We start from the raw sequence: 27,153 nt of genomic DNA, 5'->3' as shown, positions 1-27,153 counted from the left end.
CATGATGCATGTCGTCAGCATGTACGTTGACATTAGGTTACCGATACTTAGAGATGAAAAATGTCAAAAATATACCGGTGGTCCATCACCGGTGCAGTTTATGAGCAGCTAGGTTTGACACAGCTGGGGTCAGCCGAACGAGTGCTCTCAGGCTCTGCTTTCACTCTGATGTGTCTCAGCCAGATGTATAAGGCAGACAGCAGTGTCCTAAGTGCTAGCTAGCTATGAGCATGAGGTTATGAAAAGAGTTCTTCACCATCATGCCATGATTAAATCATTTTGGTCCTAATATCAGCAAAATAGCTAGGTGGCTAGCTAGCTGAATCAATCCTTCCCACAGTTCCCTGCATGCTATAGATAGTTATCTACAGTAGCTAGAAGCTCTACAAGCTAGTTGTTTGTAGCTATTTCTATACCTATTAAGTATGTCATAGGCCTACTGTGTTGAAATGAATGCATACAAACGTGTCAAAATGCTCAGCTAGACACGTCAAATTGCATCTAGATCTGAGGTTTTCAATCCCCCCCGTATGTGCCAGTCTGGTCTGTCTGGCAATGTTAACAAAAGTGAAAAATAATTTGCAGATGGTATATGGTAAACGGACTGCACTTATATAGCGCTTTTATCCAAAGTGCTTTACAATGGCCTCTCATTCACCCACTCACACACACATTCACACACCGATGGCGGCAACTGCCATGCAAGGTTTGAGAGCAATCAAGGGCAATTCATTTGCATTTTGCCCAAGGACATATCGACATGTGGACAGGAGGAGCCGGGATTCGAACTGCCGACCCTACGATCATTGAACCACCCGCTCTACAGCCGCCCAGATCCACCCTGTGATTCAGATCCACTCCAAAATAGGGTCTAGGTTGGCTACACCCCTCCGCTGAGATTTGTGAAAACAGCCCCCCTCACCGGACTTCATCCTGGGCCGAGATAACAATAGGACACCGCCACATTATATTCAGTGATCGGACTTAGATGTGAATGCTTCTGGTTTTGATATTGGACCTCAACATGTTTGAAATCTTTTGAAATATTGAGTGGACTAGTCTGGGAAAGGATTTGTGTGCTTTCCACCACCGAGAAGGTAATCTCAGAGCACTGTGTCCCCGAGAGACTTGTGCAATACACAAGCATTAAACACCATGAAGTGTTTCCTCATGTCTGCCTTTTTATTGGCTTTCCACTTATGTCACCCTGCTCCCAGTGGTTGAAACGAGGTTTTATGTAAATACATCTTGGAAATCTGTTATTCCGTTAATATTTCCCCATAACTATTTTCCACCCCATGAAAAATAAGCTTTGGTTCGGTGATGAAAAGCTAAAAACAACCAAGCACCTCTTCTAAACAGCTCCACGGATCTATGAACTATTATCTCCTGGAAAGTGAAAAATAAGAAGTGAGTGAAAAAGCAGAGCCCATTTCCTGCGACCTGGCAGTGCATAAAATTACCCAGAATATACGGTCTCCCTGTTTGTCATAACACTCTCCCTCACTGCCCCGCCCCCCTGGCCAGGGTGGGGGTGTGTGGTCTCTCTTTGCTCCCCTGTTGGTCTAACAAAAGATCTATGGCAAAAGACTGTACTTAGCATCTAAATTGCCATTCCGCCAGACCCAGGTGACAGTGATTAATCCACTTACTGCCTCCGAGTCCTGACCTCAATGAGGTACACAGCACTTTCCCCCCTGTTATTTGTTGAATCACATTTTCAGTATAGTTCTACGGTGTGTGTGTGTGCGTGTGTGTGTGTGTGTGTGTGTGTGTGTGTGTGTGTGTGTGTGTGCATGCGCGTGTGTGTGCGTGTGCACGTGTGCAAGTGTGCATGTGTGTGTGTGTGTGTGTGTGTGTGTGTGTGTGTGAGGATTTACTTACCACCAGTCCATTTCCTCTGTTTACAGTCTGTACATGTGTAGGCCTACATCAAGGACATTCATAGTGTTATGATAATATTCTCGTCACAAATATCACAGTCGCTACCGTAGCTGACTCTAGTTCAGTGAGATCCTTGGCTACGACAAGATATTTGATCAGAGTCAAAGAAAACTCAATTACCACGGTCAGTAGCCGTGGCTAAGAAATAACCACCAAAGCACCAATATAGTACAATTTACATGTCATTATCAAACACATCCTGTGCACAAAATGTACACATGCAATTCTTTTGAATAGGAAATTCTTTGAGTATAACTGTACTAATGAGGTCATTTGGACACACATCTCTGCACGTCCACTCAGGCTCAGGATGCTTCTGTCTCCCCGCTCGCTGGGGGACCGTGGGCGGCCATTTTGAATTCGCGCCAGCTTCTCATTGGCCGCGGAGCATTTGTTTGGGGTTCACACGCATTCACTCGGGACGTAACGGTGTCGTTTCTCCTCAGAGCCAGGGGTGAATCTTGGCCCGGCGCGTGCATAGCCCTCGCAGGGGAGCTCGGTGTCCCCGACCAATCAGAGATCTCGGGGAGACGGGAAATGGCTCTCGCCCATGTTGGGTGAATGTTCTGATTGTTACTGACTCACAACATTGTGGGGAGATTGAGGAGGGGTAGTCTCTGGCATTGTAAAAAGCCATGCCCCCCCCCCCCACACACACACACACACACACACACACACACACACCTCCCTCCTCTCGGTTACTGGCAAGGGGTGGGCAGCAAACTGGAGCCCAGACAGAAGAAGCATGAAAGGGGGACTATTTAGGGTGATGGGGGGTGTTGAGGGGTGGTGGTGGTGGGGGGGTATTTTCTGCAAGCACAGCTTAAAACTGTACAGACACACAAGAGCACAAAAGAGCTTCAGTCTGGGCCTTTTCTGTGACATTCGGAGCCACAACACGCCAGAAAGCTTTGAGTCATCGATCAAAACGTCCTACTACATGTTGGATGTTGGGTAACAGACCACATTTACAAACGGAGACAAGGTTGTTGGGTTGTTCAGCGGCACAGCGCACGAGCAACACGCAGTTGCTTTTAGGACCGGATTCCGCCCCGTCCGTTACGGCGTTTTTGCGTTGTGCTCTCTTCCTTCGGACGCCACTAATTAGAGGATGGAGCACCTGGCTTCTCGAAGGCCCCTGATTTGAGATTGAACGCCGCCTTTGGAGGAGGTGCAACTCACCACACTCGAGGAGGCTCGGAAATGGCAACGAGCAGTGAGCAAATAGCTGTAATGATGCTGTCCAGCGATGGCGCGGGTGGGTTGTCTGTGTGTGTGTGTGTGTGTGTGTGTGTGTGTGTCGGGGGGGGGGGGGGGGCTCCTAGGGGATGGAAGGCCTGGGGGGGGAGGGTTCTGTAAGCCTCTGTTTCCCTCTCCAAGAATGTGGCCTCTGAACTGGATGACACATACAGGCACAAAACAATCTATGTCTGGGACAGAAGCCATTTAAATGCTATGCGTGTGTGTGCGCGCATGTGTGCGTCCCTTTATATGCATTGCGCATGCGCGCGCGTGTGTTCGTGCGCGTGCACAAACGCATGTGTGTGTAAATCTTCGGGGCGGGGGGGGGGGGGGAGGGGTTGTATTCATTGACGGTGAATGGCCGTCAGCCAATGGGGACACAGCGCCGGGCCGAACTAGGCAATACCGACCAAACCGTTCTTCCCACGTCCCACTTTACTGTCAGTGTTCCAGGTTCATTTTTAGAAAAGTCGGCCGTGCCGGGGCAGAAGCTCACAGAGACACACTGGGACAACCAGTGCATGTCTCCCCTGCTCTTTGTGCCAAGTCATTCACAGCCCCCCTCCCCCCGCCCTTTTTGAACAGCTTCCATTGAAGCAATAGACGCATTGTGTCAGAAAGCGGGGCCGGATACGGCCTCCCCTGACAGCAGAGCTGAGGACCCGGTCGGTCGGTCGGTCGGTCCACCGGCGCTGGGGGGAGGGGGGGGGGTCTGTCTGCCAGGGACGGGGCCACAATGGGGAGGCTGTCACTCGCGGTTTGATTTGATTGCTCCTCGCCAAGCGCATGAGTATAGTGTGATGGGCGGTGCGTGCGTGTGTGTAGGATCTGCGTGTGCGTGTATTTCTTTGGTGCATAGATGAGGAGTCAGTAATTGTAGAATACCGTCCGTCTGGTCGAGTCCTGCGCTAGTGTGTCTCCTGGGTTAGTTGTTATATGAGGATGAGGGGGCGTTATTATTGCATCCACCATACGTTAAGTGCCTTGGCAAACTGCGCTCGAGACTGTGCTCAACTCTGCAATAACATCTCTAAACAAACCGTGGCACATCTCAGAAGCAATATTTGAGCACCTCGGCACAAGTATCATCTGAAAACACGAATCAGACACAAACCTTTTATTGTATATGTTCGCAGTACAGCCGTGTTCATTTTATGCGGTATAATGTTACACCTCGGTTTAATCATTCATATTGATCCGAGTGGTTAATGATAGAAAAATGATATCATTTGGAGCTATGTTCTTTGTAAGATGACCTCAAAAACATGCAGGCTTCCTTCGCCTTGACCAGTCCACTATTGATTTCCGCTGAAGGTAATGACTTTTATGGTCCTAATCTACCGAGGATGTCTGATGTGGCGAGCTCTGTTTGCTCGCCGTGGCCTAGTTTCATTGCCTTTGTCAAGGGACGCATACAATAGCATATGTGGCCCACAGCAATATATAGGATGATATAGATACCCTCTCCAAACTCCAAACTGCCTCCCTGCTTCTCTGCTATGGACGATGTTTGTTTCAAGGTGTGCGGTATTAAATGTCACAGCACGTGTATTGAGTCAGGTTGCTGATGAGATACTGCAGGAATTAGCACTGCAATACTGCAATCGTGCCATGTACATTTGCCAGTTAATTATGCAAAGAAATGTACAGCTCCCTTGAAAATGATGCAGTTCATGACATTATCGCACTGCACGTGGAGAAAGTCCATTTATCACATAACAGGGATATTATCTACAAACAGACGATTCAGAACGGAGACAGTGGAGAAAAAGACCAGGCTGTGGCACTGGCATATACAAGGTCATCTGTTTTTGATCTTTTGGAAAGGGCACATGGATGATAAGGTTGTCCCGCGGAGCTGGCTGGGTGGAGTCAGCTCCAGCTGCACAAGGGATAATGATCCAGGACTGGAACCTTGCCCATGTGCAGAAAAGCCAAATATCTCATAGGGTTAATGGAGGAATGGACCCCCCCCCCCTCCCCCCTCCTCCCCTCCTCCTCTCACTCCAATTTATCTCATTCTCATTGGCATTACCCTTTGCCTTCATGTTCCAGAGGGGGAGGGAAGCTGAAACATGAGTCGGTAATGAGATTTCACAGACGCGGAGCATGTTAAATTTCTGATGATCATATTACATTTTGTCAATATTCCCCAGAACGTATTCAATCAGCCCGGGAGGAGGCAGTAGATCGAGTGACGTAGTCCGCATACTCTGAGTCTGACCCACATCTGGCATTGTTAACCGTAGATATACTGTCTGTGCTAACTGGCCCTTCTAACATCCAGCTTCATCAAACCCCTATAATTGGGTTTTTCAAAGAACATAAAGTTGTTTGACAGTGCCTGTCCGGCCCTATGGATGTTCGTGAGAAGATATGATATTGATATTGCTATTGCTGTGCATCATACCATATCAAGACCATGCTGAAGATGTGTTCACTGCAACCCTGGGTGAGTCATTGATTTCCTAGTCTCAGCCAGATTAATAAATAGCTTTATAACGGTCCCCATGTGTTTTTCCACAACGTTATCCTAATTGGCTGTGAAGTAGGCAGGTCATATCTAATGACATAACAAGCTGTGTTCATTTCTCGAGTGCCATGTATTGTTGAGTTCAGCGTGCTGCTGGTATTGGGCTCTGGAGGTAGCGTGGTACCCCCACCTACCTTGCTATGACATAATCACTAAGTGCTCTAGACGGCTACTCTCATAACCCAGCCTAGCGCCATGCTCCTGTCATAATAATTTCCACTTGTCCAAGAGTGGATTTAAGGCCATTGGAAATTAAGTGGGGGGGGGGGTGACATCATCCCCCCCCCCCTCCTCATCCCCTTCACTTCAAGGGCTCAAATGAGAGCGCTATGGTTTTATAGAGTCAGTGATCTTTACATGTGTAAATTCAGGCCCCCTTTTATGACATCATGACAGATGAGCTAATCATATCAACGTTTCATGGGATGAGTCACATGGTTTATCTGAGAGCCTGCGGGGTGGTACAGTTGCCATGTACAGTAGCTGGTTGTGGACTAAAGCACTGATAGTGTATTTAAAGCCTCGGACACAAGCATTGTCTTGGGAAGGAGAAGAAGAGAGTCCTGTTCTTGACTATGTTGTCTTGTTCTTGGGCTCCTGGCTGTTGAGACCCTGTGGTTTCAGGCTAATTGAACATCACTGAACGCTAAAATGTACGTGCGCCACAACAACCTTTTTTAAGGGCAGTTTCAAGTGATATCAGGCATGGTACAGTAGGTGTGAAATAACAGTAAGAAAGGATTCCAGGCAAAACAACATAAAAAATGCAACACACTCCGAAATAGTGCCAACCACTGACCATCAGCGCTCAAATGGTGCAGACCGCCATGACTAACTGTGTCCAGCCTGCATCTCCTTCTGTATGAGTCAGCTTCCTAACTAACAGCACACTGGCCAAGTCATCCTGTCATCCAGGAAGCAATTTATGGGAGAGATCCCCAAATTCATACCGAAACCACTGATCTCATCCACATGCCGTTTCCAGTAACAGCGTGATAATGATCACCCTGCCGTAGAAGGAAAGATGCGGCTCTAAGATGAGAGATGTCTGACTAAAGCAAATGACCCCGTGCATGTGAGCTTGGCACCGTGACAGCATTGTCTAGGTGTGTGAGTAGCTCCACTGGGAGGTTGGAGATGTCTGCATCAGCACAATAATTACCACACAGTCTAGTGACTCAGAAACGACTGCTCAAAAGGTAGAGTGTCTCCAAAGCTAGAATAGCTTACTCTAAAGCTATTGGGGGTTAAAAGCTACTCAGAAGCTATTAGGGACTCTAAAGCTACTCAAAGCCTACGAGTCAGACAAGACACAATAGGCACTCGAAAACAACTCACACGCTACTCAACATCTATTTCTCAAGAGCCATGGGACGACCCAGAGTCTATTACAGATCAGTGGGCGAGGCTGCTCTAGAATACCATAAGCATGACTCAATCCAGCTACTGTAGATACTGTGAAGTCCTAGCTGCACTGTAAAATATGGGCTCTTAAGAAAGGGAGGAAACACATTGCCTTAGGAAAATTAAGTAAAGGAACTTATTTGTAAGGAAGAAATATCTATATTTGCCGGAACACATGACTAAGATCAGTGAACTTGCTTTGAAATGTGTTTCGGGGTAATTTTCCCCATATGTAGAAAGAACTCCATCAAAATGGGTAATGTTGACAGAGCAGCAGTCAATGGAGTCAGATGAGCGTGGGCATCCTATTCTACAGTGTACGCCTCTTCCTGGTCTGTGCTGACGTGACGCCCCTCTGGGTGGCCCTAGACATCTGTAATTGGGTGTAAAGTACAGCTGCTTGTGGGCGGCGCTGGACCGTAACCCTGGGACCGAACGGCGGACAGCCTTGAGCCGCCACCTCCACCAAGACAATTAGTTCCAAATGAAAAATTGATTTCCACTCATATGGAATGGATGTTAAAACAAAGCACGTAATAAATACCATCTGGAGACATCCTGGAGTGTAAGCCATACTAACCCAGCCCCCTTGTTAGTCTGCACAGCATCTTCTATTGATCTAGCTGCGAATGGGTCCACGAAGATATATAATTCAATAAACATATCAGCTGGAGCGCTGTATGTGTTTATGTGGGTACATCGGTGTCATCGATAACGCGACTGCTTCACGTGCTGTACACAGACCTCCAGATCTATCCGTGGGATAACTCAAAATATTCAAAGTGATTCATGCACCAAGGACACACTGTGGTTCTCCAATACGGCGCAGGCCATAATAGCATAATAGGTGGACATACATAAATAAAGGATTTGGTTGAGGTTATATTCAAACATGGCCGCTGATTCATGACCAGGGACTCACTACTTGTGTGGGCATCTCAGAGGGAATACTACAGTCCTGTATCCGTGAGCTGTAGTATTAGTCCTGCTGTGATATTTACTGGAATACATTTTAAATCCGTTCACAGACCCCCAATACTGTATTACAGCATATTGAGTGGAGCTAAAACTACTTTGCATCATGAGTGACAGTGCTCACTAACGTCGTGACATTTTGGGAATTCTGTGAAGAACATTATCAGATGACATTTCTCACAAGTTTAATTCCGCACTCCAGACAGAATTATTCTAACACTGTGAATAGCTTTTGTTCCAGTTCGTCTAAAGAAACGGTTGCTTTTAAGAATCCCTCTTGTGCTCAATGTTATTGTGACCCTCTCCATTGAAGTGATACTTTGGGTGATAAAGCGGATGATACCGCAGCTAATCTTCCGGCTTTATATGCTTTTTGCATACCTCAGTAATTGTGAGGCTTAATTCATCTCCTTGAGAGTGAGATAAAAGGAGAGAGAGAGAGAGAGAGAGAGAGAGAGAGTGTGTGGGGGAGAGAGCATATCCCATAAACACTGTCATTAAGAACATGTGTGAGTGAGTCCATTTCAACTATTGAAAGAAATGGCCTCATTTGAGGTAGTGGTCCGTGAAAAAAACATCAATCTCATTGTCGTGACGGTCGTGTGTCACCAAGTAAAATGGAGACAAAATTGGACTCCTCAAACCAAAGATGATGCTACTTGAAAAAAATGTGATTCTGAAACAGCCTTCGGCTTTGTTCCATTATATTTAAGCCTGGTTCCAGCAAAGAGCCTCATTTTCAAAGGTGTCTGCCAAATATTACATTCATAACGATCTGTTCTGTACACACTTTAAGATCACACTTAGGTAAGAGCATTAAGTGGACCACACTCAATCGGGCCGAGACAGATCCGTAGTGACTGTGTCCAGAGTATTATGTAGCGTCGTCCCCCGGGTGTCTTCAGGGAAGTATCGGAAGTCCCTGTAAATCCCTACAGGAACTGACGGGACTGATGTGACCTATGAGATAACCCGCGAATGACAGAGACTGACAGCGACCACCGCAAGGCTTTCCCACGTCTCCGACAGCCGACGGGTGCACATGTGAACTCACACCTGCAGAACCGAAGAGCACGGCGGCGGCGGCGGCCTTGAAGCGTCGCTTTTGAACCTGCCTGGACGCTTATGAGGTTAAATCAAGTCTAGCTAATATGAAACGATATGACGTGAACAAGTATTTTACAGGTAGGACTTTGATGTGGATCTCGTATACCGCAGGCCTGTGTAGCTGTACGATGGTAGGGTGAAACTGAACAGTTAAGTCATGGATACTCATTTTCTGTTTCCCAGTTGGACTTTGAGCTTCTGCTTATCTTCTATGTCATATCTTGCATTAGTATTCAAAATAAAAGTATATGTTTCTTTTTGTCTTTACTGGCTTCAATGGAATTATAAGGAAAAATAACCATTGGATTTACGGTATAGAGATATTCATCACTTGTCCTGAACCCACATGGTGACTCAAATAACTGAAAGTGATTTGAAGCCAAGGTCTGGTGTGCCAAGTCTACAAGTCAAAACATATCCCAGCATAGTCATAATGGAAATCAACTGTCCCCGTATTTGAGAGTCAAAAACAACTTACAGGTATATAGACATTTTCCCATGAAGATGAGACGACAGTAGTTGCCATTTCAGTTCATTCTCTGCAACAACACCTTTCCACTGAGGATTTCCTGGCACTGGCGGTATCCCACAGTGCCGTGCGAGACCTCGGATTGTACACAGAGACGTTGAACCAACCCAATCTTCCAACATCACGTTTCAGCACGCTCGTGAAAGCATTAAGTCATCAGTGTCCAACATATCTGCAACATTTCTACCTCAGCCAAAATAACCGACAGATCCCACAGATTGGGGTCCTGGGTCACACTTTACAATAAGAGAGATTAACTGATAACTGATAATAAGAGTTAACTGTTAACTAATGCTTATTTAGGGTTTGGTTAGGTTACTTATGTTAATTAATACCTTAGTTAAGGTTAGGGTTAGGTGAGTTAACCTTAGTTAACATAAATAACATTAGTAAATGGTTAATAGAGACATTAGTTAACTGTTACTTAATGCTTAATAATGCATTAACTAATGCTTATTAATGTACCCTTATTGTAAAGTGTCACCGGGTCCTGCAGACCTTACGGGTTTGCAGTGCTGAATGTTGCCTGGGGTGTTTTCCGTCTGTATAGGCGCAGTGTCTCGTCTCATGATCATCCAGCTACAGTAACTACAGTATGACCTGGGCCAAAAACAAACATGACTATCAGCTGATGCGCAAGACTGGCCCAGAGGACATGTTAGCAGATAATCACAGGTTCAGTTGCAGCGGGACACAACAACAGGACAGAGCTAGAAACCAACACTGAGACGCTGTGTGTGTATACCGTAGGCTATGTATGCCTTAGCCCTGCTGTATGTGCTTAAAGTCTGTACTTTGCATTAATGGACACTGCTTGGGGCAGAAAGATACTGTCTATATCAGTGAGTTAGAGAGTCACTGAACATCAGCTGAGACAGATTCTAGCCCTAGTTTCTGTGACGTAAGTAGATTCCGTCATGTGAACCGCTCTTTTCCGGAGGTAATCGTTTGTATCTCAACCTCCAAGGCTCCTTCTTACTGTTTTTTTTTTTACAAATGGCATCATACTGTGAATGAATCAACTAATAAAATTGGGTCCAAGAAAAGTCTGTGATCTACGTGGAGAAAGAGCCCTCACAAGGCTGTAGGAACCGTTTAACAACATAATGTGAACGCAGAACATGTTCCACCGTGACTGGTTGCTAATCGGTTGAAATTCTGCCAATGACTTGGTTTCCCCAAGAGTCTACCATGTTTCACAGGATCAATAGATCCGTAATAATATCACGTTAACATCTGCCAGCTCTGTAAAGAGCTGCCAACCGTGCATGTATGCGTGTGCGTGCGTGCATGTGCGCGTGTGTGTGCGTGCGCGTGCATGAATGTGTGTGTGTGCATGTGTGTGTGTGTGCGCGTGCATGAAGGTGTGTGTGTGTGTGCATGTGTGTGTGCGTGCGCGTGCATGCATGTGTGTGTGCGCATGTGTGTACAGATATGTGTGTGTGCCTGCAAGTGTTTTTTGTGTGCAAGCATGCACGTGCTTGTGTATTTTGTGTGCATGCCATAGTCGTATACATGTATGCGTGTGTGCGTTTGTGTGTGTGTGTGTGTGTACATTCTGCAGGTTGGAAGATTCAGCCATGGTGAAAACGGATGACATCGCAGGCAAACAGCCCCTGGCTGATTGTGAGTGAAGCCGAGGACGTGAGCGAGCTTGCCTGGTGAGACGGGGCCATCCCGGAGGTGACAGCTTGATTTGCTCTTGAGATAAAGCCAACCTGGTTTGACTGCTCCGTTTCAAACCCCAAACCTTCAGGTTAAAGGCCCGATTCTTAAGTGCCGCTCTTATTGCGATTGATGATTGATTGATGACAGTATACTCATAATGATTCTTGGATGAAGTAATGTGGGTGGGTTATGAGCCTCTGTCCGACCCCACGACTAGACATCTACGCTTGAGACAATCAGTTTGGACAAATGTGAGATTTCCAACGGCGTCCGAATGAACAGCCTCGATACGACATTTCACACGGTCAAAACACAGCGTTGCCCGCAGGCGACACGCCGGCCCAAATCAAAACACCGCTGCGATATGAAGCGACGAAACAATGGACCTTGTGTCAGGGGGGCCGGCTCGAAAGCAGCTATGTGTGTCACGCGGCGGCGACGGCGTGTCAGGTCCTGCGCACGCCACGGCCTTTCTCACAACGACACCTCAGATTCGCTCTCTCAGGCACAAGTGTGGGCACCTAGACAGGCGGGAGGAGGAGACTGCGCCACGCTAATGAGGGGAGCTGGAGGCCTGCCATGGGAAAAACAAACGGTACAAAGACAGAGAGAGAGAGAGAGAGAGAGAGAGAGAGAGAGGGAGAGAGGGAGAGAGAGAGAGAGAGAGAGAGAGAGATCCCACATGGCCCCTGGGGAATGCGCTAGCATGGGGGGAGAATCACAGACTGGCTGATTAATGATAGTAATGACTGGATGCTTTGGCACCGGTGCAAGGCCATTGCACAACGTACAGTAAAGCTCTCCCCACAGAGCGCACGTAAACGCAGGCATCGTTGGTTTAGCTGGTTCCGTTTCTCACAATCAATGATACAGGTGAACCGGGGCTGATGGGAAAAAAGTCGACGTGAGCTTTTAAGGTCTGGGTGAATAACACGAGTAGTTCGTAGTGTTTCGTTGTGATGAACTCACGCGGTCTTACGTTTAATACTGTTGTGTGAGGATTGTCGGAATTGAAAATGTACCACGCCCATAGATGTATTGTGGGATTATGGCTTGTCATGGTTTGCTGCAACTATACTGTACATGAGTGTTGTCAGGTTGAAACCACTGAAGCCTGAAATAGTCTTCAGCTGCAACTCCTCAGTTTTAACATGTCTATGAACAGATGTGTGTATCAGTGCTTGTCGGGTCAGTCAATGTGTGCATTCTTCTTTAGAAATCACACTCTCTTTTGTGAAAAAAAAATGAAAAAAAGTGTGTGTGTGTGGGCGTGTGAATGTGTGTCTGCGTGTGTGCATGCTTGTGCATGTGTGTGTGTGTGTTGGTTGTGTGCAGGTGTTTTCCCATACACATCCCGTGTGTGAGTGAGTGTGTGTGTGTGGGCGTGCATCGGGGCCCTAATTGATCCAGGCTGGCTGGGGCCACAGCTCTGTCTCCCAGTCCGCCGCACGCCACCGCCTGGCCCACGCATGCAGACCTGCACCCCTCTCAACTCAACCGAATTTAAACCTTTATTTATTCAGTGAAGACAATTGAGAGCAAGCTGTTTTTTTCCAACGCCGCCCTGATTACACACACAAAAAAAACACATACTGTACACAAAATAGGAACATATTGCGAGAAAACAACAGAAAATCAAGTACGAAGTCATAAGATCCATAATAAAAACAAGACTACAGGAAAGATGTACAGTCCACATGGACACCTTCTGTTATAGCCTTGAACCTCTCCAGAGAGACAAGCTGCTCCAGCTTCAGGGAGTCCTGCAGTGTGTCCCACCTCTCGGCTGCAAGAATACTAAAGGCAGACTTTCCTGCGTTGGTGTTACACCGAGGTACGTTCAGCCTAATATCTGTGACCTAGTGTGGTGTTCCATGTCTCTAAAACTTGAGAGAACCGGAGAACTTTTCTCCCGGTATATCTTTTCATTGATGATGATTATCAAGCATAACTGACACAATTCATATCGACACCTAGCACCTATCGCCACCTATAGACGTTCCCTTACGTGTCAAGTAGACACAGTATAGAAGGCACCGTCATCCAACTGGAATTTCGGTAAACACAGTACGTTCTAACACGTGCACTCCCTACAGGAATCAAACCGACAACCCTGGCGTTGCTAGTCAGCGACAATGCAAGAATGGAGATGATCAGCAGATCACGTTAATGACTTTAATCTCCTAATTACTCTAAGTCATAAAGTGCTGAGTGCATGGCTGTCACATGTCATTTAGCAACACACACACCTCAATGCCATCTGTGTGTGTCCTTCCCACAAGGCCTTGTGCTCAGTATGATGATTTTTTTTATTTTTTTTTACATAAGCATTTTATCTAATGACGCTTGACTTCCAGGAAATCTCTACATTTAGATTGCTTGGAAAATGCAGATGCATCTCATATAGCCCAACATGTTAATGAATCTTTTCCAGTTGGATGGTGGGAATATTGTGATCCAATTGTGTTCTCCATATTGACTTTTTAAAGGCTTAATTCAACCAAAATACTTAGCAACATAGTTGTAATGGAAAATACTGACAGGCCAAGCTAAATGCTTATTTACACCCTATGTCAAGAGTAAACATATGCCTTCAGAGTTCAGATGGAAAGTATCTGGAGTTTTGATGTTGTTTGACAGAACAAGAACACAGCTTGTTTTCAAAACCACTCCAGATGCACTACAACAACAAATCTGCATCAAGTTGGAAATATAAGGGCTTAGCACCAGGCCTTTTGTTGTTATGTCATGCAGTTGTGTTCTGCCTAACATTAGGTAACCACTTCTTATTCTCCCCGGATCAAGGGGAGGGGTTTGGAGCAGCGATTCTGGTTGTTTTTTCGGCTGCAGCAAATGTGTGTTTCAACAAGACTCTGACTACTGCTATACACTCAAAAAGAGAGTGAGTGAGTGAGTGAGTGAGTGAGTGAGTGAGTGAGTGAGTGAGTGAGTGAGTGAGTGAGTGAGTGAGTGAGTGAGTGAGTGAGTGAGTGAGTGAGTGAGTGAGTGAGTGAGAGAGAGAGAGAGAGAGAGAGAGAGAGAGACGGAGACAGACATAGAAAGAGACCCAGAGAGAGAGAGAGACCCAGAGAGAGAAGCACACACAGAGGGAAGACAGAAAAAGAGACAGAGAAAGAGAGAGTTACATAATAGGCTGTATCCCTGCCAAAAGTGGTCTTGGCTTCCTCTCCCCTGCCACTGCTATGGCAGAAGATTCTCTCATGGAACAAATGAAGCCGGGCTCACGCTGGCCTGACAGTTGGAATCCAGCCTCCCTGCTCATCCTCACTGCTGTCGTAAAACAGAGACCATAATACTCCAGCCATATATCAAGTAGGAGTCATATTTTACTGTACATGAGGTACTGTACACTTCTCTACTTGTATATAGGGATTATGACGACAATAAATCACGTAGGCTATTGAAGTACAACTCTTCCTTCTGGTGTACCACAATCACATAATTTAGTTTATTGCAGATTCTATTTATAGCAGAGTCTATTTATAGCATATTTGTCAATCCCTTTTGAAGTATTATCAATGTATTATCAATGTAAAATGGGAAGATTAAAATACTGGTTGGTGTAGTGCAGTATGTCACAAGAACATATATTTCAGGTTATGGTACATTTCTCACATGTGCCAGGCCGCACCACCGTCACCAACGAGCATGTCCATTTGCTGCCTAATCGGGCTCTCAAGGATAATTGCATTTCCAGTTTTTTTGTTGTTGTTGTCTTTTTTAATGGGAAACAGTTTTCTCAATGTTAATGTCAAGTGAACGAGGCAGCTCGGTGGCAGGTGTGAGAACAGCTTGAGGCGTGGCGTCATTAGGCCCGCGCCGTGTCATCTTCCACTAGCGACACGGCCAGAGGAGCCTCACACACGCTGGGCCCCCGCCGAACCTACCGCTGTGCAGACCCTCTTCCACTTGTCCCTGTTTGTGGGTGTTTTGGAAGAAATAACTGGCGAAAAGATATCGTGCTGCCATATGCCGTGTATATCTCTCTCCAGTCCCTGCTTAGAACCAATACTAATGTATTTGCGCGAGTTGGGAGTGCGCAGGTGCAGGTTTGAGGAGAAGGGTAGAACGTGTGGGCGCGTGACAGACTGTGAGCTGTTGGCACTACACTCACCATGCGTCGTGATTACCTCGCCATGAGGTCCATATTTTCTGAGTGAGGGAACAGTTATTTCCAAATTGCTTTGTGGGTGATTTACTAGGCAAAACGCTGCTCAATACTCATTAACACTTATTGATACTGATACATTTGCATCAAAGCTCATAAATGTTTAATGCTCATTAAATGTCGATAATGTCTATTTCGTGTTTTGCCTTGGACTAAATCATTTGCATGCTAATGAATATATCATTTATCTACCCTGGTTTATCTGTCCCAGTCCTGGAATAAGACATGAAAGTACAGGGATTGAAACTGTCGTTTCAGGTTGTCACCTGTTTCTCTGTCAAAGAGACAAGGCTTCAGTGTACATCTCTGTCTGACAATGGTCAAAACACACTTTTTTTACAACCCAAAAAACATCCTTGAATTTGCATAAACATACCTGACAGAGCTCCGGATGAAGCTGGGCGCTGCTGCACTACTGACCCTGGTAGCTACCATCGCTGAACAGTCGTGACGGAGCGAACTCTGCAGAACCGTGTGTCGCTGCCCTGTGGTTGGTCTGACAAACGGGCCACACAGAGCACCCTCCACTAACACCCTGATCTGACCACACAGAGCACCCTCCACTAACACCCTGATCTGACCACACAGAGCACCCTCCACTAACACCCTGATCTGACCACACAGAGCACCCTCCACTAACACCCTGATCTTAGACTACATTGTATAGGGCCGGGAAGGGCACCACAACAAACATAAATGGATACCATTCTCCGGCTGCACACAAACACACACACACACACACACACACAGTAGATACACACTCATGTACAGTCCTACTGTTCTGTACACACACGCTCAAGCTTGTACACACTCGTCTCCATACACAAGCAAAGGCATGCACACCAACTCTCTCACACACACATACACGCGCACGCACACACACACACACACACAGTAATCACTGTGCCGAATATAGAGTCCATTTCTGTGGCATGAAATGTTGCCTTCATCTAAACACGAGATCAGTGCCGAAATTACACAAGGATCGGTATGACTGGAGTCACACCACAAACAAACAGAGGGACATGATTGCATGGTTACCGATGTGGCTGCAGCCACTTCATGTTTAAGGACAGATGACTCATATCTGCCTAAGAATACTATGACATCCACAGCTTGAACAAACACGCGCCTCTTATACCAGCGACATGCTAATTCCCTGTTTGCGGGAGCGTGATTCATTCAGGGGCGACGTGCGATGAAAGATGAGCCCTGCACTGTAAACACGCTGTCAGGGACGGCATTGACGGGTTACGAAGTTTGGATAGGTGCCGACTTTCTCTCTCTCTCTCTCTCTCTCTCTCTCTCTCTTTCTCCCCCCCCCCAGCAAGCACAGCTGGCGGCTGTACCCTCCTCTCATGAGTCAGTCGGGATGTGGAATTTCGGCGGGGTGGGGTGGAGGACTCCCTCCGGAGGGGAGAGTGGATTCCAAGTTTGGGGTACAGTGGGAAGGGGGTCACGTTCCTGGAAGGGTTCTCTGGGGTCAAGTCCTCCCATCATCACGTTCCCAGCTGCTGTCACTGCCCACGCAGACCACACAGAGTGGCGGTCACTCCCCTGGTTGGCACCAAGACACGGGTACAGAGTGCTAAAGGGTTGCAAAACCATTAGAATGCGGAAGTATTATGTACATTGATGAAGAATGAGGTAGGTCTACGGTAAAATTAGGTAGGCCTACAGTAGAATGAGGTAGGCCTACAGTACAGTAGAACGAGGTAGAATGAGATAATCCTACAGTAGAATGATGTAGAATGAGGTAGGCCTACAGTACAGTAGAACGAGGTAGAATGAGGTAGGCCTACAGTAGAATGATGTAGAATGAGGTAGACCTACAGTACAGTAGAATGAGGTAGAATGAGGTAGGTCTACAGTAGAATGAGGTACTGTAGAATGAGGTAGGCCTACAGTAGAATGAGGTAGGCCTACAGTACAGTAGAATGAGGTAGGTCTACAGTAGAATGAGGTCGAATGATGTAGGCCTACAGTACAGTAGAATGAGGTAGGCCTACAGTAGAATGAGGTAGGCCTACGGTAGAATGAGGTAGGCCTATGGTAGAATGAGGTAGGCCTATGGTAGAATGAGGTAGGCCTACAAAAGAATGAGGTAGAATGAGGTAGGCCTACAATAGAATGAGGTAGGTCTACAGTAGAATGAGGTACAATGATGTAGAATGAGTGTCGTAAAACAAAGGAAGAATAAGATAGACAGAAAGAAGAATGTGATGGAATGAAATAATGAATAACACAATAAAGAAAAACACACCAATGCAAATGCTGGATGGAAAAATGTATTGAAAAGAAATATACTTTGCTTTGCTTGCTAAATCGCCTCCATATAGTAAAACAGTTTGTTCCATGTCCTGAAATGGCTTCTCTCTTGCTGTATCTGTTTTTCCCATCAGTTGTTCTGTCCTCTGCATTTCCAATCTGTGGGTCTATAGTGGTTTCCTTCCTGTCTTTAAGAGGGCAGGATGCATGCTACCCCTGTCCCCTGTGTGTCGGGTGTCGTGACCCACAACTCTCTCTCTCTTGACCCTGCGACTCATTTGTCGTAGTGGTAAAACCGTACACCATATTTCACCTCCTCTTTTAAAACCTCCATTCTGAAAAGCTTATCATTTTGTTCCGCTCTGTTAGGTCAGTATTCCTGATGATTCAACTCATTAAATGGAGGCGTTTTCTAAGTGCTGTACCAATGATGGAGACGAGACCAAATTGTGCCTGTCTTTAGAAAAGTGTGGCCAGAGCAGAGGACTTGAGAAGCACTCAGTTTTATTATGTTGGATGCACTTACTGGTGCAATTAGAGCCATCCACCACTGCATATTAGCATTAGCTGACAAGAGAGAAAAGGTTGTTTTTTCACTCAGTAATAAGGAATAAGTCATCCAGATCTGCTCTAGATGATTAATAATATTTGAGTTTACACAGTTTTCAAGGCAGTGTGTTTTATTACTTGGCATAAAAAAGAAAGTTGCATTACAGTTGCATTTCACTCAGGAATTGAGCTTCCTTAAGCTATCTCTGTATCACTCATGTTCCTCAAGTGTAAATGGGGTTGTGTATCATCACTGTGATATGGTGTGTGTGTGTGTGTGTGTGTGTGTGTGTGTGTGTGTGTGTGTGTGTGTGTGTGTGTGTGTGTGTGTGTGTGTGTGTGTGTGCACTGAATTCCCTAGTAACGTGTGTATACCGTATAATGTACTGCAGCAATGAATACCTTAGTACTCTTTTAATAAATAGTATCACTGCAGGGCTGCAAAACTGTCCCTGTTTTTCACGGCACCGCAGACCGAAGAGAACGTCTTCCCATTGACACACTTCATGGTTTGTTGGTCAAGGCAAAGTGAAGGCATCTGTTCCACTTAGCGGCAGTCGTGACGACAACATCAGTCATCCTCTGCCGGTGCCGGTCACTCACCTGAGCAGGACCGAGTGCTATCAATTCACCTCAGTAAATGGCCCTATGATTAGGGCAGCGCCAAGCCATGCACTCTGGCTGGAGGGCTTGACTGCTTCTAAGGGCACGGCTGTGATGGCCTATCGTATGTTGGACAGGTAGCAGTCTCTGTCACTGAGTCCAAAGACTGTGATGGTCTATCGTATGTTTGACTGGTAGCAGTCTCTGTCACCTAGTCCAAAGACTGTGATGGCCTATCGTATGTTGGACAGGTAGCAGTCTCTGTCACCTAGTCCAAAGACTGTTATGGCCTATTGTATGGTTAACATGTAGCAGTCTCTGTCAGAGTCCAAAGACTGTGATGGGTTTGACAGGTAGCAGTCTCTGTCACCTAGTCCAAAGACTGTGATGGTCTATCGTATGTTTAACAGGTAGCAGTCTCTGTCACCTAGTCCAAAGACTGTGATGGTCTATCGTATGTTTAACAGGTAGCAGTCTCTGTCACCTAGTCCAAAGACTGTGATGGTCTATCGTATGTTTGACAGGTAGCAGTCTCTGTCACCAAGTCCAAAGACTGATAGCCTATCATATGGTTAACAGGTAGCAGTCTCTGTCAGAGTCCAAAGACTGTGATGGCCTATTATCATATGGTTAACATACAGTAGTGTGTCTCTGACCCCCCCCCCCACACACACACACACACATTCAGAACATGCAACGATTGCGTGTCGTCCGTATACAAGACTACACACACAAGATGAGGTCATGATTGCTGTTGTGATGTGGGGTCTGTGTCTAAACGCTGGGTGCTCTGTGAATGGAGCGTAGGAGGGTGCAGAGGTGGATCCTGAGCTCATTCACCACAGAGGTCTTTGTGCTCTTCCGACTGAAGGTTTGACTTTCAAGTTGTGTGACCTTATCGACTCTTCGTTCGTTATTATACAGTATGTTATTACATGACCGTAACTACTGTTTGTACCAAACGTAAACATGAGATACATGATTGTATTTATTTTGTAATGTAATGTGATTGTTGTAATATTGTATCAGCAGTTGTTATTGTTTTGAGATCTTGTGTATGAAAATGGATGCTGTTTGTTTGGTTTTGCTCAAGTCAAACCAGAGTCACTCGCTAATATTTTTAGCAGAGGATTTTCAATACTGCAGATGCAGTTCACAAGCATGTAAAGTACAACGTACAACGTACAATGTACAGTTCTTTTCCCATAGACTTCAGTGTCTATGCAGTTGCAGAGTTAATTAAGGTCGATGTCTTTATGACACATTCAGTAGATATTGATCTACAGTATTAGAGCATCAAGGCTTTTACACGTTGGCAAGCCTGTAGAATGGTGTCATTGAATTACGGCTCGCACTGTCAGTTTTCATCTCTGAAGCAGAGAGATGTTGTCCACACTAAGCAGATGACACTGTTTGTCTTATGACACTGATTCACAAACAACTAAACCAACCTCGAGACTGTACTGTATGTTGACAGTAGCTACAGTTTCCCAAGGTAACTGTGTCAATGTGCGCAAGAAAATAACCTTATGTTATGTGATTCCACTGATTTATATAGAATATTTGTATGTTTATGTAACAACTTATCTTGGATAAGTCCAAATGGAGCCAAACTGAAGTTGGGTGGCACAAAATACATTATTTTAAATGTCTTAATGCAGAAGCCATTTGACATGTGACATCTCAGTCAAAATAGCAGCAACAAACTTTTGGCCTGTGTCCACATGACAGTCCAACTGTGGATTCCTGCTTCCTGGTACAGCATCTCTTCAAATGAAACACAGTAATGATCCTCTGTGTCTGTTATTCAGGGGCTTCAGGTACAGGACAGTCAGTTCAAATTGCGTGACCATTACTAGTCCCACTGATCATTTTCCAACCAAACAGGAAATGTTGAGTGAAAAATTACAGTGACTTTATTGCAAACCGACACCTGATATTGTATGTGTTTGTATGTGTAAATGGAAAATGTGTTATTTTCTTATCAAACTTGGACAAAAACCTCAATAGGGTTGATGGGTTCAGTGTTTTCAGGTTTGGGTGGGTTTGCAGGGTAGAAAAGTATACTATCACTGCAGGTTGTTTTGGACGATAGTAAAAGTATATACCAAAATCAATATTGTCCCTTGGCATTGCTAGGCCTGACACACAGCCCTATCCTGTTGCTAAGTTATTTGATTCCTGTAACAGGGTTCAATTTCATTGCATTTAAAATCGACCATATAGAGGGCAACCTCAATCTTGTATCACCATGCAAATTGGCCACAGATGTCAACTTTACTGGTCATAAAGTCAAGGAGCATTGTACATTTCTATGTTCAGTCACCATTACGTAGCCCACATGTGCTATCCATACAAGATATCTTCTCATGACTAAATCAGATGCTGAGTGTTGCAAATATGTCTGGAGCTGAGGTTCACAAAAGACACTCAGTTCTGCTGAGTGTATAAGCAACAGACTGCACTGGTGGACAAAACAACAGAGTTCTGTTCCAAATATGTTGTTTATTGCGGCCATCTTTAACTCCTCGCTGTGGTTGCTCCCAGGGGAATCCAACTTTATCCCAGATATTATGCAGCTCTTCAATGGATGTATTTTTGGTTTGTTGGGCTTGGTTGAGCTCGAGGCATCGCATGGGAGGGATATGAAGAGTGGTGTGTATGTAATTGCATCGTCCCTTATTAAAAACTTCAACAGCCATAATATCATGGTCATTGTCACTAGGCAGCACACTGTGGACAACATAAGCCTGCAATAGGCTATGCAAACACAAAGGAAATATATTTTTTGGACCAGTGCCAGTTTATGACTATGTGAGAGACATCTTTTATCTCTTATTTAAGGGTTACCAAGCTAAGTGGGTCTTTCTATTTTTACCTAATAAACGTTTGTAGTAATAAACCGTTGTGAAATTAAATGTATCTTATTCAATGTCTCTCTCCAGTCTTTTCTGAATTAAAAAAAAAAATTAATAATACATTGGGCAAACACTCTTGTTTTGTGTCCCCGCTTTCCTTAATAGACAGAAAGCCACAGGTGATTGGAAAATATCAACTGGGATTCCAGCATCACTAGCTGGTGTTGGAACTGAAATCACTCAAACAGGCGCCACAGTAGCTGGACCGGATCAGATGTCACAGCACATGTTTCTGTGGAGTTATCAGATCTTGATTATGGTCCAACTGAATTTTGTTGACAGTGCCGCGCAGTTTCCTCCTGTATCTCGGGCGTTCGGTTCAATTCTTATTCCAACATGAAGACCGTAGACTAGTACAGACTCTGCGCACAGCAGCCTAATTAAGTCAGCTTCGAGAAAAGTGTCAAATACGCTACACGGCCATGCGCAATTGAGTAATGTAACACCCCAAATATGGAAAGATGTTTCCCATTTGGAGAGTTGAAGCGCTTTACAGTGTAACCAATATGATGTTTAAGAGGCAGCTCTGGAGCCACTGTATCGAAATATGACTTCCTCGCAGTGGTACGCGTAGCAGTCTATATAGTGCTCCAAAAATAGAACGCACACGGTCCAATGGAAATGAAGGTCGACTTACCAACCACATTGCAGAAGATGGATCCCAAGTGTCGTAGCATTGGTCAAGGGTGGTAAGGTGGGCGGGTATTACACGTTGGCTCACTCATTGGTCGGCATCACGAGAGCGTAATAGCGTCACGTGGGGTATGGTTGAATGTGATTTTGAATTGGGAAGTTTACAGTGCGCTGTCGGACTTTAAGCGAGTATTTGCTGTCAGTGAGAGGAAGCGAGAGCGTTCTCGGAAGAAACACTTGCGGTGAAGTCCACTGGAAAGCGACTCAACAGACAGTTTCTACAGTTGATTATACATGCAAATAGTTGAAGACACAATTTTATTTTGCAAAGAAAAAAGAAAAATTTACTTCTTTGACTTTTGGCTATTTTTATAGCTGCATCGAGGAGTGAAATGGATGTTATTCCTATGTGCAGCATTTTTCAGGAGCTTCAGATCGTTCACGACACCGGATACTTTTCAGCTTTACCATCTCTTGAAGAATATTGGCAGCAGGTAGAGTAATAGCTAAAGTGTTTGGATAGTCTTTGGTGCAAATGCGGACAATGTATCGCAAGTTTAACGTCTCAAAACGTGTAAGCTACTAACCACAGGTCGATGTCAGTGGACATACAAGCTGTCAGAGCGAAATAGAGAAACAACTTAGGCATATTTCTTTACACAATTTATACTTATGCATACTGTGGTGCACAGATGGTTGCATGGACAGGAACCCATTGGCAATCAGCAACTCATTATGTGAAATGTGACAAATAAATACAAATTAAGTCACGATGCAATGTTGTTGCAATTAATTTCGCTCCAACTGTGAAGGTGCATTATTGTAGTGAGCAGCTTGTTGCGTGATTCTGTCAGTGGGTGCGTGCGTGCAAGCGGTGCACACTGTGTGTGTGCGTGTGTGTGTGTGTGTGTGTCTGTGTGTGTGTGTGTGTGTGTGTGTGTGTGTGCGTGCGTGCGTGCGTTCGTGTATGTGTGTGTGTGTGTGTGTGTGAGAGAGAGAGAGGGGGGGGTGCTTGCATTTTAAAACCTTTATTCAAAAATATTTTGAATCCTGCAAGAATCGGACGTGTGCTTCATTTTCATAACAGAGCCGAGGGAGAAAGACGATAAGACTGCGTAGCTGCTTTTATTTTTTTGGGGAAGGGGAATTTGTTCGTTTCCCCTCGGGCTTGGGGCCAACTTCCCTCTCCGCGCCCTCTGAGGCATTTAAACCTCGCCATACATGCACCCCTGCTCCCAAAAGAAATCCTAGCAATGATTACAAATAATATCACCTATCTCTAGCCAAGTTTTTCAGCAGCTGCAAGCCATATTAAAGAAAAACTCTGCTCATTGATATTTAACAACGAATGGCGTAGCCTATATGATGGGTCATTCAAACATTGCTCTACATTTTCATCTAGCCTCTGCGTTTCAAGCATTCGCTACCTAATATCTACGGAAGCTTTACGGAAGTGGCTTTACTTCCCCTTAAAAAAAAAAGAACCCCTTTCAACTCACTGGAGCTCTTGCAGTATTCATGTTAAGCTTTTTCTGAACCTGCTTGAACCAGACCAACCTTCTCTCATTCCCCTGAGTACCACGTTATTTCTAGCTATGCCGCTGGATGCATTATTAAATCCACATTATGTTGAATAATTGATACATTTAAAAGATGTACAAGCACTTCCCTAGCACACAGGGGGGACTCTCTAGCATATGTAAATTTGATGATCGCTGCGCATGCCTGTTATGTCGAGGAAAGAGCATAGTGTTCTTGGCTTCTCCTTTGGGATATGCGGTACCTGTTAGCTTCCCTGATATGGCCACAAAGCTGCCCATCCGCTGTACAACACTTACAACAGAATAGGACATTTTGTTTGGCTTCTCTCTCCTTCAGGGGAAGCATGCTGCCTAAACATCGGCCCTGCTGCTGGCTTCATTCTCCCCTGACGTTCGCTGAGAATAAACATTCGGATTTGCAAAAGAACACTGTGGTTGAGAGAAGCAGCTACCTAGCTGGTGTGCGTACGCGCCATTTTGGTGTCTTTATTTCCCTTCATTGTTCTCTCTTCTCTTCGTCAGACCTGTTTGGAGTTGGAGCGCTACCTGCAGAGCGAGCCTTATGTCTCGGCCACAGACCTGAAGTTCGAGAGCCAGGAGGACCTGTGGAGCAAGCTGATCCTGGCCTGCGGAGACCAGCCTGGGCCAGACCCAAACATCGCTCACCTCAAAGAGGAGGACAATCAGGACTGCCGGCACTCGGAGGCCAACGGCTTCCACTCCGACGCCAGCAGCGAGGCGTCCGACAGCTCCGAGGAGCTCTCCCCCACCCTCGACTTCTCCTCCAACCCGCTGAGTGACATTCTGGGCGAGGGAGAAGACCTGAGCTCCACGGCCATCAGCACCCCGCCGTCCTCCCCAGAGGCGGGGAAGGAGGGCTCCCTAGGGCAGGTGTGGAGCGGTATACAGACTGCATTGCACTCTCCCGGCAAAGTACGGACAGGGGGTGTCGGGCGAACGCTGGAGAGGGGAGGCCTGGCCAACGGGGAGGCTTCTCCGGACGGGAGGAGACGGGTGCACAGGTGTCATTTCAACGGGTGCCGGAAGGTGTACACGAAAAGCTCCCATCTCAAAGCACACCAGCGAACACATACAGGTACAGAGAGCTGAGTTTGCTATTACCGCGGCTGTAATAGTTTTAGTAGACTGTCTAGACATTTGGTTAAAATGTCTTGTTTTGCTTCAGCTTCTAGCTTCTTTACTGTACTAATTCACCTACTAGGCCAAGTTACTTCAGCTACTAGTCCGAAAAGTTTTGAACAAAATGGTACGACATCTCTTACTTAGGCTAATGTACTGTAATGAAAAAGTACATTTGAGTCACTTTATTGCACAAGTGTGCTGAATTTGACCCTGCATACTTGGAATATTTCACTTGACAGAGTGCCTAAACTGTGACCTAATTCACACAGTGACTTAATGTGAGGGGGAGGGGCCGGCTGCCTTTTGTGAGCAAGGCCACTACAGAGGATGTGGATGTTGAAAACAGATCCAATTTCACCATGGGAAAAAGAGAACTGGTTTAAATTGGCAGTATGGTGGGAAGCTGACATTTACTGTTATTTGTGAGGGGGGGGATTATTCAGTAAGTGAGCAGTTTCCTTCTCCAACTTTGACCTCGGCCAAGCTGTTTACAGCTGGCCAGCCCATTAGCGATGATACTGCATTCTTAGCATTCCTCGCTAACCATGTTAGGGGACTAATGGAATTTGGACCATAAGAAAATGGTTTCTATTCATTCTAAAACCACCCATTCCATAAGCAGTGTGTCTCATGAAACCCCTTTAAGCCATACGAAAACAGAAGTTGCTTGTTTTTCTTTTGAGGTTGCAGTAGCCCGCTCTGTCGTCTGCTAGCGCTGCATGCTAGATGTGCCAGCACACTGACAGTGACATGACAGGGCCTTTGGTCTTATGTCTACAGTAAATAACAGGCTGTCACATTGAATTATTCTATCGATAATAACCAGTTCTGATGTAATCTGTTTGCAGGTGAGAAGCCGTACAGGTGTTCATGGGAAGGCTGCGAGTGGCGCTTCGCACGTAGCGATGAGCTAACCAGACACTTCAGGAAGCACACAGGGGCGAAGCCATTCAAATGCAGTCACTGCGACAGGTACCGTCTCATTCCTCAAGTTGAATCGGGGTCACAAATTGTCAACTGGCTTCGCTCGGTTGCGAAGTCAACGTTGATATACTGTGAGACTTCTCAAGCCGCGTTGACCTTTTCTCGACCTTTGACCCTTAGTGCTCTGTCTCTTCCTCCCTCAGGTGTTTCTCTCGTTCTGACCACCTGGCGCTCCACATGAAGAGACACATCTAAGATGGCCGCCGTCCGGCGAGGGAGCTGATCCGGGTCGTACCCTGACCTGCGGGATCGAGGATGAAAGTGCCCCGGAGAGAGGAAGAGGAGGGGAGGGCAGCGTGCTCCAGCGGAGGCAGGCCAATATTTGCACCACACCCAGTGCCTCCGAGACCTCACATGAGGAGAGCTCTCTGAAAGATCAATGCGCTGAGGAAACATCACGGCGGAAGAAGACTATGGTAAACATCATTGGTCCAACTAGATGAGGAAGAGCCACACTTGGTATACTATGCTTTGAGGAGTACCACTGGACATTCAAGAGGGAGGGGGGGGGGGGGGGGATCCACACCAATGACAGTGTGTTTCCTGCTAGGACGAGGACTTGCCTGGGATTGGGTGCGTGTCGGCCTATCGCGCGGATGAGCTTGTGTTGTGGGCTGAATGATGTTGACAGGATGATGTGCGGTTTTCTATTGTCTCGTTGTGGGGATGAGTTAAGCAGAGGTGTTGTTTTTGCTGTTGTGTGGACCATTGCGTCTCAAGGCGGGTGGGGGTGGGGGGAAGGGGGGTCAGCGGTGAATTCTGAGGCTGAGAGGTAGCGCCCCCTATCATCCGGAGGTGGAAGCGCGACACCTGAGTGGAGATTGTGGTGTTCGGTGCAGCTATTAAATGTGCAATGTATTACGTAGCCTGTCTCAAAAGTACATGCTATGAAGCTCATTTTGTTGTCCATTGTGTAAGCTCTG

At 46.0% G+C, this 27,153-nt stretch overlaps 1 protein-coding gene across 1 annotated transcript; it reads left to right on the top strand.

The window, feature by feature from the left end:
* Window positions 1–22,776: 22,776 nt before the first annotated feature.
* Window positions 22,777–26,609, top strand: LOC311325681 (Krueppel-like factor 6). Its single transcript, XM_084458413.1, has 4 exons — window positions 22,777–23,056; window positions 24,626–25,199; window positions 26,095–26,218; window positions 26,374–26,609. Exons 1-4 carry the CDS (start codon window positions 22,955–22,957, stop codon window positions 26,423–26,425), a joined length of 852 nt encoding a protein of 283 aa, XP_084314539.1. The 5' UTR covers window positions 22,777–22,954; the 3' UTR covers window positions 26,426–26,609.
* Window positions 26,610–27,153: the final 544 nt, after the last annotated feature.

The sequence above is a fragment of the Borostomias antarcticus genome (genome assembly GCF_949987555.1).
Source record: "Borostomias antarcticus genome assembly, chromosome: 24".
NCBI classification, from domain to species: Eukaryota; Metazoa; Chordata; class Actinopteri; order Stomiiformes; family Stomiidae; genus Borostomias; species Borostomias antarcticus.
The sequence above is the reverse complement of the archived record's forward strand: the minus strand, read 5'-3'. Positions and strand labels throughout refer to the sequence as shown.